This window comes from Papio anubis, chromosome 5, assembly GCF_008728515.1.
Source record: "Papio anubis isolate 15944 chromosome 5, Panubis1.0, whole genome shotgun sequence".
Lineage (NCBI taxonomy): Eukaryota > Metazoa > Chordata > Mammalia > Primates > Cercopithecidae > Papio > Papio anubis.
Genome location: NC_044980.1, coordinates 35,883,363 through 35,901,224, shown reverse-complemented (window position 1 = coordinate 35,901,224; position 17,862 = coordinate 35,883,363). Strand labels below are relative to the sequence as shown.

The 17,862-nt window shown below is 37.3% G+C and overlaps 1 protein-coding gene across 9 annotated transcripts in view; it reads right to left on the bottom strand.

The window, feature by feature from the left end:
- Positions 1-971: 971 nt before the first annotated feature.
- NIPBL (NIPBL cohesin loading factor) overlaps positions 972-17,862 on the bottom strand; it is a 193,021-nt gene continuing 176,130 nt past the window's right edge. For 5 of the 9 annotated variants that reach the window (XM_031666109.1, XM_031666115.1, XM_031666110.1 and 2 more), the window contains 7 exons: positions 15,532-15,639; positions 14,848-15,048; positions 9,765-9,911; positions 7,933-8,207; positions 6,082-6,256; positions 2,830-3,018; positions 1,562-2,278 (listed from right to left, as the gene is read on the bottom strand). In XM_031666109.1, the coding sequence (XP_031521969.1) occupies positions 1,913-2,278; positions 2,830-3,018; positions 6,082-6,256; positions 7,933-8,207; positions 9,765-9,911; positions 14,848-15,048; positions 15,532-15,639 (1,461 nt within the window). In that variant the 3' untranslated portion in view covers positions 1,562-1,912. Of the gene's footprint in view, positions 2,279-2,788; positions 3,019-6,081; positions 6,257-7,932; positions 8,208-9,764; positions 9,912-14,847; positions 15,049-15,531; positions 15,640-17,862 lie in introns of those variants that run through there. The other 4 variants (XM_021939290.2, XM_031666108.1, XM_031666111.1 and 1 more) reach the window with 3 other exon arrangements.

Sequence of the window (17,862 nt, the reverse complement as noted above, 5' to 3'; positions counted from 1 at the left end):
TGAGGATAAAATATATAACTAGAGTTTTTGTGAGAATTAAATGACAGCACGCATCGCTGTCAGGTAAATAGCATTCAAAACTGGCTTTTTACTCACATTTATATTCTTAGTACTCTCTCTGGGCTGGATTTTATTCTTGTATTTTCTCTAACCAGTATTTTACTCTTTTCGATATATTATTTTCAGAAGTGACCTCAAATCCTTTGTTGATATACATAAACTCCAAGAAGAACCAACCAACCAACCGAATCTAGTTTTGTTCCAGAGTTCACAGTATAAGGAAAAGAGAAACATGTAAGTAAGGGGAAGAAAATGAAGAGTGAGAGAACATTTCTGTGAAGAAAGCATTTGAAAGAATTCCACATAGGAAATAGATCCTGAAAAGTTATTTTCATAGTGGTTTAATAGGTGTCACAAAAAGGTATTTTGTGGCAATGTCATTCTTCCTCAAAAATTGAATACCTTCATTTATTTGCCAATTTCATAAAACAGCATTCTGGAGGTCAATTTTTTCAGTGATTTAAAAATGAGTAAAACATTTTTTAAAAGATTTAAACTTGAAACAGACCTCATTCCACTGTAAATTTTAGGCATTACTATTCCTGAGTGTCAACTATACACATCAAATGATTAAACACCTCCCTCCTGATCTAGTCAAGATATCTGCAGTAAGCAATGTGTAAATGACAACTGTTCCCAAAAGACTTATGATAAAGCTTTTAGAATAGAAAATAAACATCTCAACAAGTAAAATTACTCTTTTCAGCATTAAAAAATAATTTGTGAAAAATGTAGTGAGTGTGATTATGAAGTGGCATACTCATCTCAACTTTAGTTCTAAAATAACACGACATCATTTTAACTAAGAGAAATGCTGGTTTTCCAAATAGCAGGTTACCTTTTACCCGAGGTTTAAAGAATAAGTATCAGCATCATGACATCACTAGAAAGAAATTGAAGCATACAAGGAATAAACTATAGTTTCTTTTTATATCAAAATGTACTCTTGAAAATGTGTTTGGCACAGTGCTAAATCATATATAGTTAATACTAAATATTGCAGGATACAATAAAACCCTGGAGTTAATTGTTTACACCCTCTTATGGGAATGAAAATAATAGATAGATACCAATTATTCAGAAGTCAGCCTATACAAACTGTATAAACAATATTTTATGTTTTGCTTTGAAAACCAGTGATATAATAAATTTTACATAAAAGACTGTAAAATAATATAAATGGATTTAAACAGATTTTTACAATAAGAAATTCAAATGGAAACAGACAAGTAACAAAGAGAAGTAAAAAAATTTATTGCAGTATTCGCTCCACCAGATTACCTGGGGATCCCTTTTCTTGTATTGTTTTCAGGGTGACCTAATACATCAAAATCTACATTTACAAAAACTCCTTCTGCAGATAGGTCATAGATACTGCATGCTTTTTTTTTTTTCAACAGAATAAATTATATATCCAGGAGATTCTGCCATTTTACAGCCTGGAAAAAACAACGCTTCCCTGGAAACTGGGCTAAGCTAAAGAAAGCCATCCGCTGCTAGGTTAAACTCCAAGAACACTTTATTAAGAACATTAACAGACTAATTTCCAACATTCACTTGTTTATTTTTTTTAAACAGAAAGTTTTTTTCCAAGATATAAACAATTTTTGTTAAACTATAATACAGTGGGAGTAAAAATGAACTGAGAATCTGTTTCTGCTGCACAACAGCGAAGGGAGCTCCCACAAAAATGTTTGCCCAACATTTCCTTCTTTTGTTCCTGCATCCCAGGTTCCACTTACTCTTCATAAAACTGATTTTTTTTTTTTTTTTTTTTGCCAGAATGTTGGTATTTCAAGTTTTTCTGCCTTTTAAAAAAATTCCTGTAAATTTGGCTGCATGTACAAATTCATTAGCTGGAAGTCCCATCCTTGGCGGCATACAGGGATCGTAAAGTCTGAACAACTTTATTAGTCAGCTTATTAGCACTCGTTAGAGCAATTTTTTTGTAAATAATGTCTGACTCTTTAATAGTGTCTACCCAAGGCACCAGTTTGCGGCCATCACGGCGCTTAGCCTCAGTCCAGGAGCCACTGTAGGAGCCTGCCATCCACTGAACACTGAAGCCATTGCTGGTTTTCTGTACTACTCTTGCAATTTGTGGTCGATCTTTGTACTTTGGACAGCAAATAGCGATGACATCCATGACGTCAACACTTTCATTCATCTGTGCTGCCAACTCCGTAGAGTCTGAATTTCGTTTTGACCTTCTCAATGACTAAAACATTGGGAGGGGGGAAAAAAGACCAAGTGTTACACAAAAGAATTTTAGTGAAATTATTGTTTTTATTGCTTTTAATCCCTTGACGCCGGGAGTTGGGATTTCCCGGCACACTTCCATTGCCGGCAATGAGACGCACCGTGACCGCCAGCGCCAAGGGGTTAACATATACTTGTAAAACCATATAACTCTTAATTTGTACCCGTGTCTTTACTCTTATTGATATATAAAATTATATATACATATGAACCATAAAGCTACATAAAACTTAGCAACAATAAAAATAACACACATTAATACAATTCAAAGAAAAATTAACCCTTTATGCTGGATAAATCTCATTTCTGTTTTTTTTTATTGTCTTTTATGTTAAACTTTCTACAAAAGGATGTATAAATGGGTAAGTAGAGAATCTCTATCTACAAAATGTTTTCTCTTTTAAGTATTACATTACTTGGTTGTACATTTAATAGACTGACATATATAAGCACATAAAAATCATTTTACGTAATACGCTGCGAAATACGTTGACTCCTCCTCCGCCTCACCCCTGAAGTGCCTCCTCCTCTATCCTCCCCATCACTTTCATCATCTTCTGTCTCTGCTGCTGTATTATTTTTAGGGCTGCCTCCTCCAAGCAGTGAGGTAATTGCTTTGTTCCGAGCATTTGTGCTAGCTGACACCTCCCCTTCTTCTTCTTCTTCATCAGGGTCCAGATGTTCCATGAGAAGTTTGAACTATAAAAAATAGATATTATTTCAGAATTTTAAGTAAATATTTCAAGCAAGATTGTTAAATTCCTAAATGTTTTCTATGGCAGTAGTTTGCTGTGTGTGAAACAGATGTTAGCCATCATCTAAGTTAGGGCTGGTAAACATTTTCTGTAAACAGCCAGGTGGTCAATATTTTTCATTTTGAAGGCCATATAGTCTGTCACAACTACACAACTCTGCCACTGTAGTATGAAAGCAGTTACAGACAAATAAATGAGTGGGCACGAATGTTTTCAGTAAAACTTTATTTGCAAAAATAGGCAATGGGTTAGATACAAAAACAGCCAGAGTTTTCAGACCCTTGGTCCAAGACATCAAGCAACCAGGTGACAATTACTGACAGACATTTTCTAGTTATCTCCCCTCTTTGCTCTCTGCTAAGAGGATAAAAGAGAAAGCAGAGAATGTTGAAAAATTTTAAATGAGAACTGAAATATTTTTAAATTTTAATGTATGTAAGGTTTGCAAAGTCAATGAAAGCCACTGTGTAGATTATATTCTTAGCTCAAAAATTCTTATTTCTATATTCAGCTACTTGCTTTAAAGCAGATTTTTTTTTTTTTTTTTTGGAGACAGAGTCTTGCTCTGTTGCCCAGGCTGGAGTGCAGTGGCCGGATCTCAGCTCACTGCAAGCTCCGCCTCCCGGGTTTACGCCATTCTCCTGCCTCAGCCTCCCGAGTAGCTGGGACTACAGGCGCCCGCCACCTCGCCCGGCTAGTTTTTTTGTATTTTTTTAGTAGAGATGGGGTTTCACCGTGTTAGCCAGGATGGTCTCGATCTCCTGACCTCGTGATCCGCCCATCTCGGCCTCCCAAAGTGCTGGGATTACAGGCTTGAGCCACCGCGCCCGGCCTAAAGCAGATTTTTAAAATTTTTTTAAGAAAAATAGAAATGAAGTTTTGCCATGTTGGCCAAACTGGTGTCAAATCTCTGGCCTCGAGTGATCTGCCCACCTCAGCCTCCCAAAGTACTTGGGAGCCACTGCACCTGAACTAAGTAGATTAAAATATAAAACTTTATTTTTATTTTTTAGGACAGTCTTCTAATTTAAAAAACATTTTAAACAACTTTTATATTGTGGTAAAATAGAAATAACATAAAATTTGCCAGCTTAACCTTTTTTTTTTCTTTTTAAATTCAGACAGGGTCTCACTTTGTCACTCAGGCTGAAGTGCAGCGGCGTGATCATGGCTCACTATAGCCTACACCTCCCAGGCTGAGGTGGGAGGACCACCTCAGTAGTTGGCACTACAGGTGCGCACCACCATGTCTGGCTAATGTTTGTATTTTTTGTAGAGACAGGGTCTCGCTCTGTTGCTCAGGCTGGCTTGGACTTCTTGGACTCAAGCAAACCTCCGACAATAGGCCTCCCAAAGTGCTAAGATTACAGGTGTAAGCCAGCATGCCTAGCCTACCAGTTTAACCATTTTAAATGTATAATTCATTGGCATGTTGTACAACTATCACCACTATCCATTTCCAGAGCTGTTTCTTTCTTTGTTTTTTTAAATCACTGGACGTCACAGCTCTGTCCTCATTAAACAACAACTCCCTGTTCTTTCCTTCCCTGGTCCTTGGTAACCTCTAGTCTATTCTCTGTCTCTATTTTAAAAGCACATTTTATATACATACATTTGCATACTTGTTAAGTGAGAATGTATGCAAATATATATTGGCATTACTCATATAAGAACATATGAAAAAGTAATAATATTGGTTGTCAGAAAAGAAAGGAACAGAATGGCCAAACATGGTAAGAGGATGACTGTTTGCAGTTTTACCTTTTATGACATATAAGTCATGTATTTTTCTGATTTAAAAACATAGCCCTCTGTATCCCCGGATTCCGCACCTGCAGATTCAACCCACAGCGGATCAAAAACTATTTGGAAAATGCCACAACAAAAATAACAGCACTGGCTGGGTGTGGTGGCTCATGCCTCTAATCCCACTACTTTGGGAGGCTGGCGGATCACCTGAGGTCAGGAGTTTGAGACCAGCCTGGCCAACATGGCGAAACCCTATCTCTACTAAAAATACAAAAATTAGCCAGGCGTGGTGGCGCATGTCTGTAATCCCAGCTACTTGGGAGGCTGAGGCAGGAGACTCGCTTGAACCCGGGAGGCGGAGGTTATGGTGAGCTGAGATCACGCCACTGCACTCCAGCCTGGGCAACAAGAGTGAAACTCCGTCTCAAAACAAAACAAAACAAAAAAAACAGCATTACAATAAAAAATAATACAACTTAAAAAAAATGTGGTATAACAACTATGTACATAGCATTTACATTGTTTTAGGTATTATAAGTAATCTAGAAATGATTTAAAGTATATGGGAGGATGTACATATATGCAAATACTATATTTTTTAAATAATTTTTTTGAGACAGGGTTTCACTCCCGTCACCCAGGATTGGGTGTAATGGTGCAATCTCAGGTCACTGTAACCACTGCCTCTCAGGCTCAAGCACTTCTCCTGCCTCAGCCTCCTGAGTACCTGGGACTACAGGTGCACACCACTGCCCCCAGCTAATTTTTTGTATTTTTTGTAGATATGGGGATATGCCATGTTGCCCAGGCTGGTCTCAAACTCTGACCTGCCATGGCCTCCCAAAGTGTTGGAATGACAGGTGTGAGCCACCTCACGCAGCCTACTATGCCACTTTTTATCAGGCCCTTGAATATCGGAGGATTTGGGTATCCATGGGGGGACTGGAACCAATTTCCTGTGGAAACCAGGGGACAACTACAAAACACACACATGGGTTTTCCTATTATCTTTCATTTTCACTAAAATAAAACTATTCGTGGGCTGTTGTTTCCTAAGAAAAAATAATTAGGATGCCATAGGTGCAATGGGAAAGACAAGCTTAAAGTAACTCATTAAAACCATATAGAGAAAAATTATCTTGATAGTTCATGAAGCTTACATTCAATGCAAAGGAGATATTATCTCCCCACCAGCCCCCCACATTTACTTGTCAAAAAAGCCCTTATGAGAAGTAAAAACTTTTGGTTTACTACTCACATCTAGATACTGCTTTACTATACTCCTCTTCACCTCTTCTGTGATTTTGGAATTAGCCATGTCACTCCGCAGGAAGTCCAGTGTTTGTTTTGGATGAAAATGAACTCCTGTTTTTCGGTTTATCGCTTTATCATACACTTTTGCAGATTCAGATGGAGAGTACTTCTGAATTTTACTGTTTTGGGAAAACAAAACCAAAAACTTTAAAACTATGGATGCAACATATTTGGAGAAATCCAATTATAGGTAGGAAGCATCATATTAATGAAATTAGTTTCTCATGTCTATTTTTAATACTATCGTGATCCTAGGACAGCTTCAATACAATTACTTAAATATCACCTAACTGGTTTACCTCTTTCTACTAGTTGCTGCCCCACCCCCAACCTATCCATTCTCTATACAGTGGCCAGAATGATTGTTTATAAACTTGTTTCAGGTTATTAACAACTCTGCTTAAAAATCTTTCCAACTCCTTAGCATTGCCTAATTAACTTTACAAAGTTTTAAACTATTTTGCATGTTGCCAACATTTAACATCAAAATATTCCTTATAAGGCCAGGAGCAGATAATCTCAGAGTTTTGGGAGGCCAGTGTGGGAGGATCACTTTGAGACCAGGAGTTCAAGAGTACCATGGGCAACACAACTAGACATCATCTCTACAAGTAAAAAGTAAAAAAAATTAGCTGGGTGTGGTGGCATGCATCTGTACTCCCAGCTACTCAGGTGGCTGAAGTAGGAGGACTACTCGAGCCAGGAGTTCATGATTGCATAACTGCATTCCAGCCTGGGCATCAGAGCGAGACCCTGTTTCAAACAAATACAGAGATATTCCTCTTAAAAATCTGGATTTCTGGTGTCTCCTGAAAAAGTGGGAGCTCTGGCCACATTATGCCCACCCTCTCCTTTGGTAACAAGCTTATGGAAACTTGAGACAGGTCCACTTAAATGACATCTCTTTCATCATGAAACACTCTTTCCAGGTGGCCACTGACCAGGTGGCCTATTAACATTTGACTTTGTGATTCCTAATCTTGGATTTCAATGAATGTAAAAAATGACCAAAATTCCATGGGTATAGGCAGGAAGAGATATCTTTAATGACTAATGGTGGGTAAAACCACAGGATATTTATAATAACTGTACCTTTTCTCTCTCTTACTTTATAGAGTACTTTAAAGACTATTTGAGTTCTATTGGAGCTCAGTTTAGTTGGTTTACATCTGTTACTTCAGAGTTCTTTAAAAACTTAAACTTGTAATCTATTTTAAGGTTAGCCTGATTCTTTTTAAGGAAATCAACAAAATAAGCCCTTCAATTTGTAATGCATTATCACCAAGTACAGGAATATGTTTTTTACCCTTTAATAAAATAATAAATTATGGCATATTACACAACAGAATACTATACAGCAATAGAAGAGAATAAACTCCTTTATAAAAAGGAACATTTCTAACATTAAACATGCAAACAAAACTGGGTTTCATATTTATCATTATTATTTTTTTAGACGGAGTCTCGCTCTGTTGCCCAGGCTGGACTGCAGTGGCATAATCTCAGCTTACCGCAATCTCCGCCTCCCGGGTTTAAGCGATTCTCCTGCCTCAGCCTCCCGAGTAGCTGGGATCACAGGTGTGCACCACCATGCTCACTTAATTTTTCCATTTTTAATAGAGATGGGGGTTTCACCATGTTGGCCAGGCTGGTCTCGAACTCCTGACCTCAGGGGATCTGCCCACCTCGGCCTCCCAAAATGCTGGGATTATAGGCATAAGCCACTGCGCCCAGCCCAAATATTTATTATTTGAACAGAGTGAAGTTTTTTTTCTCACTGCTTATGTAACCTTACCTATCAGAAAATCCACAAAGATTCTTCAAATGTTGTTTTAACATTAGAAGCAATAAAATACCCTGGGACACATTGGCAAATTCAATTAAAGGAGCTGAATTTTCTGGCAAACATTTCATCACTGAATTTATATCGTCTTCTGAATCTGAATCTGAATCTGAATCTACACGTTTCCGTGACTTCCGAGGCCTGGAAACTTCTTCTTCACTGTCGCTTGACTCATTTTCCTTACTAGGTGATGATTTTCTCTCTTTCCTTTTGTCCTTTACCATAGACTGAAAGAAAAAATTGTTTGATAAACAATAAAAACAAAATGCCACTAGTAGATATAAGTATTCTCCATTCAACAGCTTGAAAAAGCTTCCTTAAATGAGTATTTTATAAACCTCTTGACTTGATATCAACAACTGGTATGTAATGTTAGGGGATAGTTTCTAAAACTAAATAAAATTATATACAATATCCACCCCCTCCCCCACAACCACTCCTTCAAAAAAATCCTTGTGAAATATCATTCAAAGGGAAACAATTTTCTTCTAAGGATAGTAATAAAAGATAGTTATAAAAGTATCAATTAGGTGCATAGGTAAGCCATTATAGAGGAAAAGCAGTAATTATAATTTAACTGAGGAGAATAAAGTAATCTTGGACATCCCGAGCTTCTATCAAACTCTCCTTTTCAAGAACATTTCAGCAAGATAATACGCAATTTTCTCTGAAGACTTAAATCCTGTTTCTTTGTACTTTATGAAAATGTTAGTTCTTGGAAACAAAGTCAACTGGATTTAAGCAGGTTGTGTGGTGTGTGTGTAGGGGGCACATTATAACAACATTTATTCAAAACTGGAAGAAACATTTACAAAGACAGCCATACCAACCAGTAAGTAGGTAAAATAAGAGAACATGAGGGCTAAAGCTCCTGGGAAATTATTAACTTCTCAAACTTAAATGTGCACATTAACATCTGTGGATTTTGTTGAAGATGCAGATTCTGTTTCAGCAAATCTGGGTGGGGCCTGAGGTTCTAGAGCTTTAATAAGCTCTCAGGTGAAACCACTGCTGCTGGTGTGTGGTCTACACTTCAAGTAGTAAGGGTTTAGACACCTTTGTAATTCCAGCCCTTAGGAGGCATCTAAAATAATCTGTCTGATTTACTAGTCTGACAAGGCTGAGTTTTGAGCAATACAATTTTACCAGATGAGATCTACTTGGATCATTAGATACATGAGAATATTTAATTTGCAAAGAATTTACTGAGTGCTTACTATGTGCCTAGTGCTACACCAGGTACTTTTATAATTAAATAAATTACATTCCTCCTAAAAGTCATGACAGAAATGACGGAAGGTTCAACAAGAAATTTAGTAAAGATTTTGGGCACACATATGCCAACTCTATTACGGTGCTGTAGTTGAGCGATAAGAAAGTCAATGGTGTCATAAATTTTTGGTATAAGTGTAAATAAGCTATATATTTTCATGTGTAATGTGATTACAGCATTACAAGATTTACAGAATAATGTTTTAAAATGGGGCTTAAATGAATGTATGAATGGACATAAAACACTTAAGGTCAGTGCTTAAAGTGAGAGAAATAAATGCGATGGCTTATCAACAGAACAATCCATATATGTGTTTTAGATGTTTCTAAATAGAAGTAAAGTGGCAACGTACATCCTCTCCCAAGTCAAGTACTGCCCAGATTTCATTAAGTTCACTTAGAAAGATTTTATATACTCATGAAGAGAATAAAAAGAATGAGAAACAAAACAGTGAAAACAGCATGTCTGCACTTTGACAGATGGATTAAGAATAGTAATGTGTGTAACTTACCTCCTTGAATGACTGCAGTAGGTTACTACCAGAAACTGAGAGTGTAATGTCTATATGATGCATTATAAACAACGGCTCTTCCTGTGTCTGGTATGGAAAACAGGCTAGATTGTCTGCTATATACAAGAGCATAGTCACGTCTGTTTTCTGTAAATTTTAAGAAAAAGTACATATGTTTAGCGGATAATCTAGAAACCCATCCAAAAAAGCTTTTTTAGAAAAAATACAGGGCACTTTCACCTCACTTAATGTTAGAGAGAGAGATAAGCAGACACACACATGGGGAGAGTGGGCAGAGAGACACAGAGAGACAGAGAGACAGCAGGAGGGAGAGAAATATAGAGGAGGAAAAAGGGAGAGGGAGAGAGGTGTAAGAAAAAGGGAGAAGGGGGAACATAAATAGAATTTTATAAAATAATCTTAGGCCCATTTTTTATTTTATAATGACTTACACTATGCTATCTCAAGAGGTGAAATTTTTTATTGCATCCATGTGAAATTCCTTGAGGTTTTCTTACAGAGTATATGGAATCTTTATGATAAATCCATACCATATCAGAAAGTATACATGAAAGTTAAATCATTGTGCTACTAAGAGTTTAACCTATATGGAGATCAGTTACACACAGTTACTATTCTGCCCTCAAAATAACTACTAATTATAGTACTAATACATAGGTTAAAAGAAAAAACCTAAATCCACGTACTCATAAACATTTGTCAGTTTCCTGTGTATATGTAATTCAGAATATCAGAGTTGTTTTGACAATGCTATCAGTTTCACACTGTAAGTACTCTGAGGTAGGCAAAATTTAAGAGGATTATTGTTATTTGCTTGCTTTAAAAAGAAGTAATAGAGAATTCAAGCATTTCATGATCATAAACAGAAGGGCATATTAATATTCAAATTTCTTTTAAATATTTATAGCTCAAGGAAAAAAAAAGCTCACAACTAAAAAGCACTCCCTCCTACCATCTACCCTCCCCTGCCATGGAAACAACATAAAACCCAACAGCAGCAGCAACAAGATCCCATAGCACAGATGGAATAACCTTGCTATTAATATTTGTAAGAGTATCACTCTCACTCTATTTTTACTTTACGGTATGTATCAACACCCATGTTACAGACAAAAAAATGTAGACATAAAACCCTACCTCATCTATTAGTTTAACATTATAATTTATATATATATTTTCAAAACTCATATATATTTTATTTTTATATATTTATATTTATATAAATATTTTCTTCAACATCCATAAAAGCCCTGTATTTCTCTTTCCTTTCAAAGTTCTTTAAAGAATAGTTTAGACTGCTCCTCCCATGTCTTCCCCACTATTTTTTTTCTTTTTTTTTTTTCCTTTTTTTTTTTTTTTGAGACGGAGTCTCGCTCTGTCGCCCAGGCTGGAGTGCAGTGGCGAGATCTCGGCTCACTGCAAGCTCCACCTCCCGGGTTCACGCCATTCTCCCGCCTCAGCCTCCGAGTAGCTGGGACTACAGGCGCCCGCCACCACGCCCGGCTAGTTTTTTGTATTTTTAGTAGAGACGGGGTTTCACCATGTTAGCCAGGATGGTCTCGATCTCCTGACCTCGTGATCCACCCGCCTCGGCCTCCCAAAGTGCTGGGATTACAGGCTTGAGCCACCGCGCCCGGCCTTCCCCACTATTTTTTTTCAAAGGAGACATGATATCGGTCACTGCCATCTTGAACTCCTGGGCTCAAGCAATCGCTTTGCCTAGGTCTCACAAGTAACTAGGTAGCTAGGAGTATAGGTGCATGCCACAAGGCCTGGCTGAGTTTTATTTTTTAATTTTTGTAGAGACAGGGTCTCTGGTATGGAACTCCTGGGCTCAAGCAATCATCTGGCTTGGGTGCTGGGATTACAAGCATGAGTCATCTCACCTGGCCCTCCCTCTTCAATTACGATCTGCTTTTGTCCCTCACTGCTTGACTGTTTTTGTCCATGAAGTTCACCATTCTACTCTATTTTTCACTTCTACTCTCCTTGCCTTCACAGTAGCATCTGACTATCATCCACACTTTCCTTCACGAAATCTACTTCCTAAGTTTTCTCTTCCTAGCTCTTTGACTACTCCCTTTTTATGTACTACTCAAGCCAACTCCTTTGCATCTGACTTTGGCAACAATCCTATTCTTTCAGGTGCTCAAGATAAAAATACTCCAGTTGTCCACTTACTATTCTTTTCACACAGTCTCATTTAATTCTTTCCTCAAATTTCTTTTCTACTATCCATTCTTTTTTTTTTTTTTTTTTTAAATTGAGATGGAGTCTTGTTGCCCAGGCTGGAGTGCAGTGGCGTGATCTCAGCTCACTGCCACTCTCTGCCCCCCAGGTTCAAGTGATTCTCATGCCCTGGCTTCCAAGTAGCTGGGACTACAGGTGTGCGCCATCACACCTGGCTAATTTTTTTTGTACTTTTAGTAGTGACGGCGTTTTGCCGTGTTGGCCAGGCTGTTTTCGAACTCCTGACCTCAGGTGATCCGCCCGCCTTGGCCTCCCAAAATGTTGGGATTACAGGTGTGAGCCACCGCACCCGATCTCTACTATCCATTCTTTTTCTCCCCTACTGTTGTCACAATAGGTTAATTTCTTATTACCTCCAGTGTGACCACAATGCTAAAAAATTTCATCTTCCTAAACTGCTCTTTGGCAACTGTCCTCATTATTTTATTCGCACACTTCCAATGTTTTTTTTTTTTTTTTTTTTTTGCCATCTACAGGATCCTCTATATACTATTCCTCATTATGACCTTTCTGCCCCAGTCAAATAACAAACTATTCATTATTAACCACACATTCTTATCTTTTACATTTTTGGCCCCTACTGGAACATCTTCCTTCCCTGGTTTATATAGCAGATCCCTCTCATTCTATCCCTCTGGGCCTTCAGGCATTTGTTCTTTCTCTGACATTCTTTGTTGGAGGTACTTAGAAGAAAGCATTGCATTGTAAGAGCTGGGTTTCCAGTTTAGCATTTCAAATGCTGAGATGACAGAACATCTAGTCAATGACATAAAACAGGCAGTGAAACCACATAGGAATGAAGTTCTTTTGGAGAGAAACAAGGACTGGAACAATATTATCAATACAAACCATCAGGGCACTCAGGATATACTAACCATAATCACTATTAATTTTGTGTCCTATCCCCACAACTGGAGGGAAAATCCTTTCAGGGCAAAAGCACTATGTTCTATCATCTGGCACTCCTAGTATAGTGTCCTATACACAATGCAAACTTAATACTGATGATATGATGATAATGTTGATGATAAATTTCACACAGTACTTAAAAAGAAGAGGTCTAGTAAGATATCTACACTATGGTAATTATAATTTTGCTTTATTGCAAAAATCTGCTGTCAGGCTAACAAGTAATTAAAGTATTTCTTTTGTTCTTTTCTTTTGCTTTTTGTTTTTTGTTTTGAGACGGAGTCTCGCTCTGTCGGCCAGGCTGGAATGCAGAGGCGTGATCTTGGCTCACTGCAACCTCTGCCTCTCGGGTTCAAGCAATTCTTCTGCCTCAGCCTCCTGAGTAGCTGGGATTACAGGCGCGTGCCACCACGCCCGGCTGATTTTCATATTTTTAGTAGAGACGGGGTTTCACCATGTTGGTCAGGCTGGTCTCGAACTCCTGACCTTGTGATCCACCTGCCTTGGCCTCCCAAAGTGCTGGGATTACAGGCATGAGTCACCATGCCTGGCCTCTTTTGTTCTTTTAAAAGTTGCTATACACATAGACTCATGTGCGCTCTGTGTGGGCAGAAACCATATCTGTCTTTACTATTTTATGCTCGTTAAACTTCTTAGCACAATGGCTGGTACGTAGCAGATGCTGAATAAATATGTGTAAAATAAATAAATTAAAAGGTAAACTTAAAAGAATATTCAGTTTTCTTGGCCTATGGTCCTGGCCAATGCAACTAGTGCAACAGCCAGAAGTGTCAAAATTGTAATTATGGTAATCCCCCCTTATTGTTGTTTTGCTTTCCATAGTTTCAGTTACCCTTGGTCAACCATAGTCCAAAAATAGGTGAGTAAACTACAACAAGGTATTTTGAGAGAGAGAGAGAGAAAAGCAAGATCCCATTCACATAACTTTTATTACAGTATACTGTTATAATTGCTCTATTTTATTATCATTGTTAATCTCTTACTGTGACTAATTTAGAAATTAAAACTTTAACATAGGTTTGTAGGTACTGGAAAAACTAGTAGTGTCATGTGCCGCATAACCATGTTTCAGTCAATGACAAACCATATATATAATGACGGTCCCATAAGATTACCCTATCATATTTTTACTGTACCTTTTCTATGTTTAGATATGTTTATACACACGAATACTTATGATTGTGTTAGTTATCTACAGTATTCAGTACAGTAACATGCTGTACAGGTTTGTAGCCTAGGAACAATATAGCTTAGGTAGGCTACAACATCTAGGTTTGTGTAAGTAAGATATTCACCCCACAAAGAAATTGCCTAACTATGCATTTCTCCAAATGTACCCTTGTCATTAAGTGATGCATGACTGCATATATAAGATTTAGTACTATCCATGGTTTCATGCATCCACTGGGGGTCATGAAATGTATCTTTAAGGATAAGGGAGGACTACTATACACAAAAGTGGACTACTATACACAAAACTGACTTCCCTTCATTAAGGAAAGTCAAGTTGAACAACTAGGGATCTCAACAACCAAAAACCTATAACAGTTATTCTCTAACAATATTTGAGGTAATCGATTCCCAATGTGATTAGTTTAGTGATGGTGCTTATTTAAAGATATGCTTACAGAATCTGTTATCAAAGTTTATGGGATATTCAGTATGGAGGCAAAGTTATACATTATTCCTCATTATACTTATACAAAATTTCCCCTTCAATTCTGACTGTGTACTTTGTAAATAACTTAGAAGATTAAGAAAACATTTGATGAAGTTACTATCATATACTAATAAAATGGTAATATTTTAAAAATGGTGACTACTTTATCCATAAAATTTCTAGAGCATTTATTTTCTTAAAATAATAAGTTTTTGTGCTTACTGCTGTGTCATCAAAGAGGTTGAGTAAAGAAATAAGAAAGGCTCGTCTGTGTTGGCGGTTTCCACGGATCATGGAGTAAAGGTGTGAACACAAAGCGCTAGAGGACTCGTCTTGTCTGAAACCCCTTACAGGATCTTTTAGGCATGTGTTGATTGCCTGTTGTACCTGGTAAGACATCTTCATACCAGCCACTGCTTTCATCTGAAATCAATACAAGTCTCATTTTTGTCAAGGAAATTAAAAGACACAACTTAAAAATATACTTAGAGCATTACATCCTGAGGCTAGCTTCATTATTTGGTTTTCTTAATTAAAATAATACGAATCACAGAATGAAGTGCCAGAAGGAACATGAGAGATTATCTCTTACAATTCCCTCATTTCAAAGAAGAAAAAAAAAAATGAGGCCCAGGAGAGTCATTGCAGCCAAGTTCACACAGTAGGATATAAAATCTAGGTTTCCGGATTTTTAGTCTGGTGTGCTTGGTACTGTCACCTCTAGACCAATCTTAACTTTAAACTAGAAAAAACACCTTGGGAGACTAACTTAGTTGCATGTTTAGAAGATAGGTACTAAGTAAGACATTTTATCCCAATTATGAATGTGGGCAGGGTATTTATCAAAGACATGCTTTACTCAAGAAAAATGCTTAAATTTAGGTTATAAAATGTTAAAATACATACATGAATGAATCCAGCATATTTTTTGTCTATTTCCACAAGTTGCTGATCAGCCTTGTTCCGCATAGCAGGTTCTGGGTCTGTGCCCATAGCAATTAAATATGGCACACACTGGAAATAAAAAAAAATTATGAGATATCACGGTAGTAAAAACTCTCTATTTAGACATACGTCAAAACTTTCTGTATATCTGAGATATATGAATTTAACCTTATAGGCTTTCCTATAAAGGCTATGATTTAGTGTTCTTTTTAAAGTGACAAATCTTTGAGATTCAGCTTAAATCCAGAAAAGCACTGGAGCACCAGCAAAAATACTAATGTGGTAAAATTTAAACAATTTCATTGTAAATTTAAGGTTCTTTAAACATAAAGCATTCCCACACTAAGAATATCTATTTAAGATTATGATATAGACTACAAATGTATAATCCAGTAGTTTTTAAAGCTTGATTAGATTTGCCTTGTAAAGATAATATAGGGCAAACAGTAATTTGCTTTCCATACTTAAAGCTAGGAAAATATAATTGTTTTTCAAAGTGATTTCAGATGTGGCTTTGAGGATCAGATAGTTGGTAACAGTCATATTCACTGTACTTCTAGAGTCAAAAAACAGTACTACTATGTTAAGCGAGTCTGAATCAAAAAGCAATGTGAAGGCCAGAAAAACAACACACTTATAACTTTAAAATACAGACATGGCATTAAATGAAAGAAATGATCATGTTAAATCTCAAATCAGGAAAGAAAAAAGGCTGTAAGGTGGGTGCGGTGGCTCATGCCTGTAATCCCAGCACTTTGCGACGCTGAGGCAGGCAGATGACTTGAGCTCAGAAGTTTGAGACCAGCCTGGCCAATATGGTAAAACCCCGTCTCTACAAAAATGCAAAAATTAGCCAGGTGGTGGCGTGCACCTGTAGTCTCAGCTACTTGGGAGGCTGAGGTGGGAAGACTGCTTGAGTCCAGGAGGCAGAGGCTGCAGTGAGCCAAGACTGCGTCATTGCACGCCAGCCAAAAAAAAAAAAAAAAAAAAAGAAAAAAGGCCAGAGAGAACGCCCTTGGTTAACTAGCAGAATCTGCAAATGGACTATATATTAGATAATATTGTATCAATGTTAAAATTCCTAAATTTAATGATTATAATATGGTTTTGTAAGAGAATGCCCTTGTTCTTAGAAAATATATGCTGAAGTGTTTAGTGGTAAAGAATTATAATTACCTGAAACTTCCTACCAAATGATTCAGAAAAAAGCAGATGTATAAAAGGGAGAGAGAGAAAGCAATTGTGGCAAAATGTCAACAAATGGTGAATATAGGTGAAGAGTATAAAGGAATTCATACAATACTTTTGTAATTTCTTTGTGTGAATTTTGTTTTTTTTTGGAGATAGAGTCTCCCTCTGTTGGCCAGGCTGGAGTGCAATGGCACGGTCTTCACTCACTGCAACCTCCGCTTCCTGGGTTCAAGAAATTTTCCTGCCTCAGCCTCCCATGTAGCTGGGACTACAGGCATGCGCAACCACACCTGGCTAATTTTTGTGTTTTTAGTAGAGACGGGATTTTGCCATGTTGGCTATGCTGGTTTTGAACTCCTGACCCAAGTGATCCGCCCACCTCCGCCTCCCAAAGTGCTGGGATTACACGTGGGAGACACTGCACCTGACTCCTTTGTGTGAAATTTAAAAAAAAGTTTAAAAAGCATATATAATAAAAAGCACCCAACAATGAGCCCTCGGTAGTTCAAAAAGGTCACAGTCTCAATGTACTACTGTTACATTATAATGTATGATTCTTTATGATAATAACCTGGAGTCATGAAGAACAGGATAAATATTTGTTAACATGTTTTGTTTCAGGACATAGGGAAGACCACAGTATGTTTAAATATATCATATTTTCAAAAAGTTCCATGAAAAATACCCAAAATAAAAATCTTGAAGGGTACAGACTCTGCTTATTTAATACATACACTTTTGTAGCCTATGGCGCTCTCTTGACCATCAGATGGTATATACTACTACATCAGCATTGGCTGCCAATCTTCAGTAATACTAATGTCTTTTATCACATCGTTTTGTCCTCATATCAATGCTATGAGGTGTCAGGTAGTTGGTGCCATCCCCAACTTAAAGATGAAGGAATTGGGATTACATAATTTACTTTTCTGTGGACTAAGACCCTGTTGAACAGATTATACTTTTAAACCCAGTGAACTCTCTTCACATAGATTGTTGGATCTTAGGGACAAAAGTAAGTATGAATTAAAACAAATATCCCTACTTAGAAAAAGAATTTGAGTATATGTTCTGTCAATAGAAATTACAAGTTGGTTTATA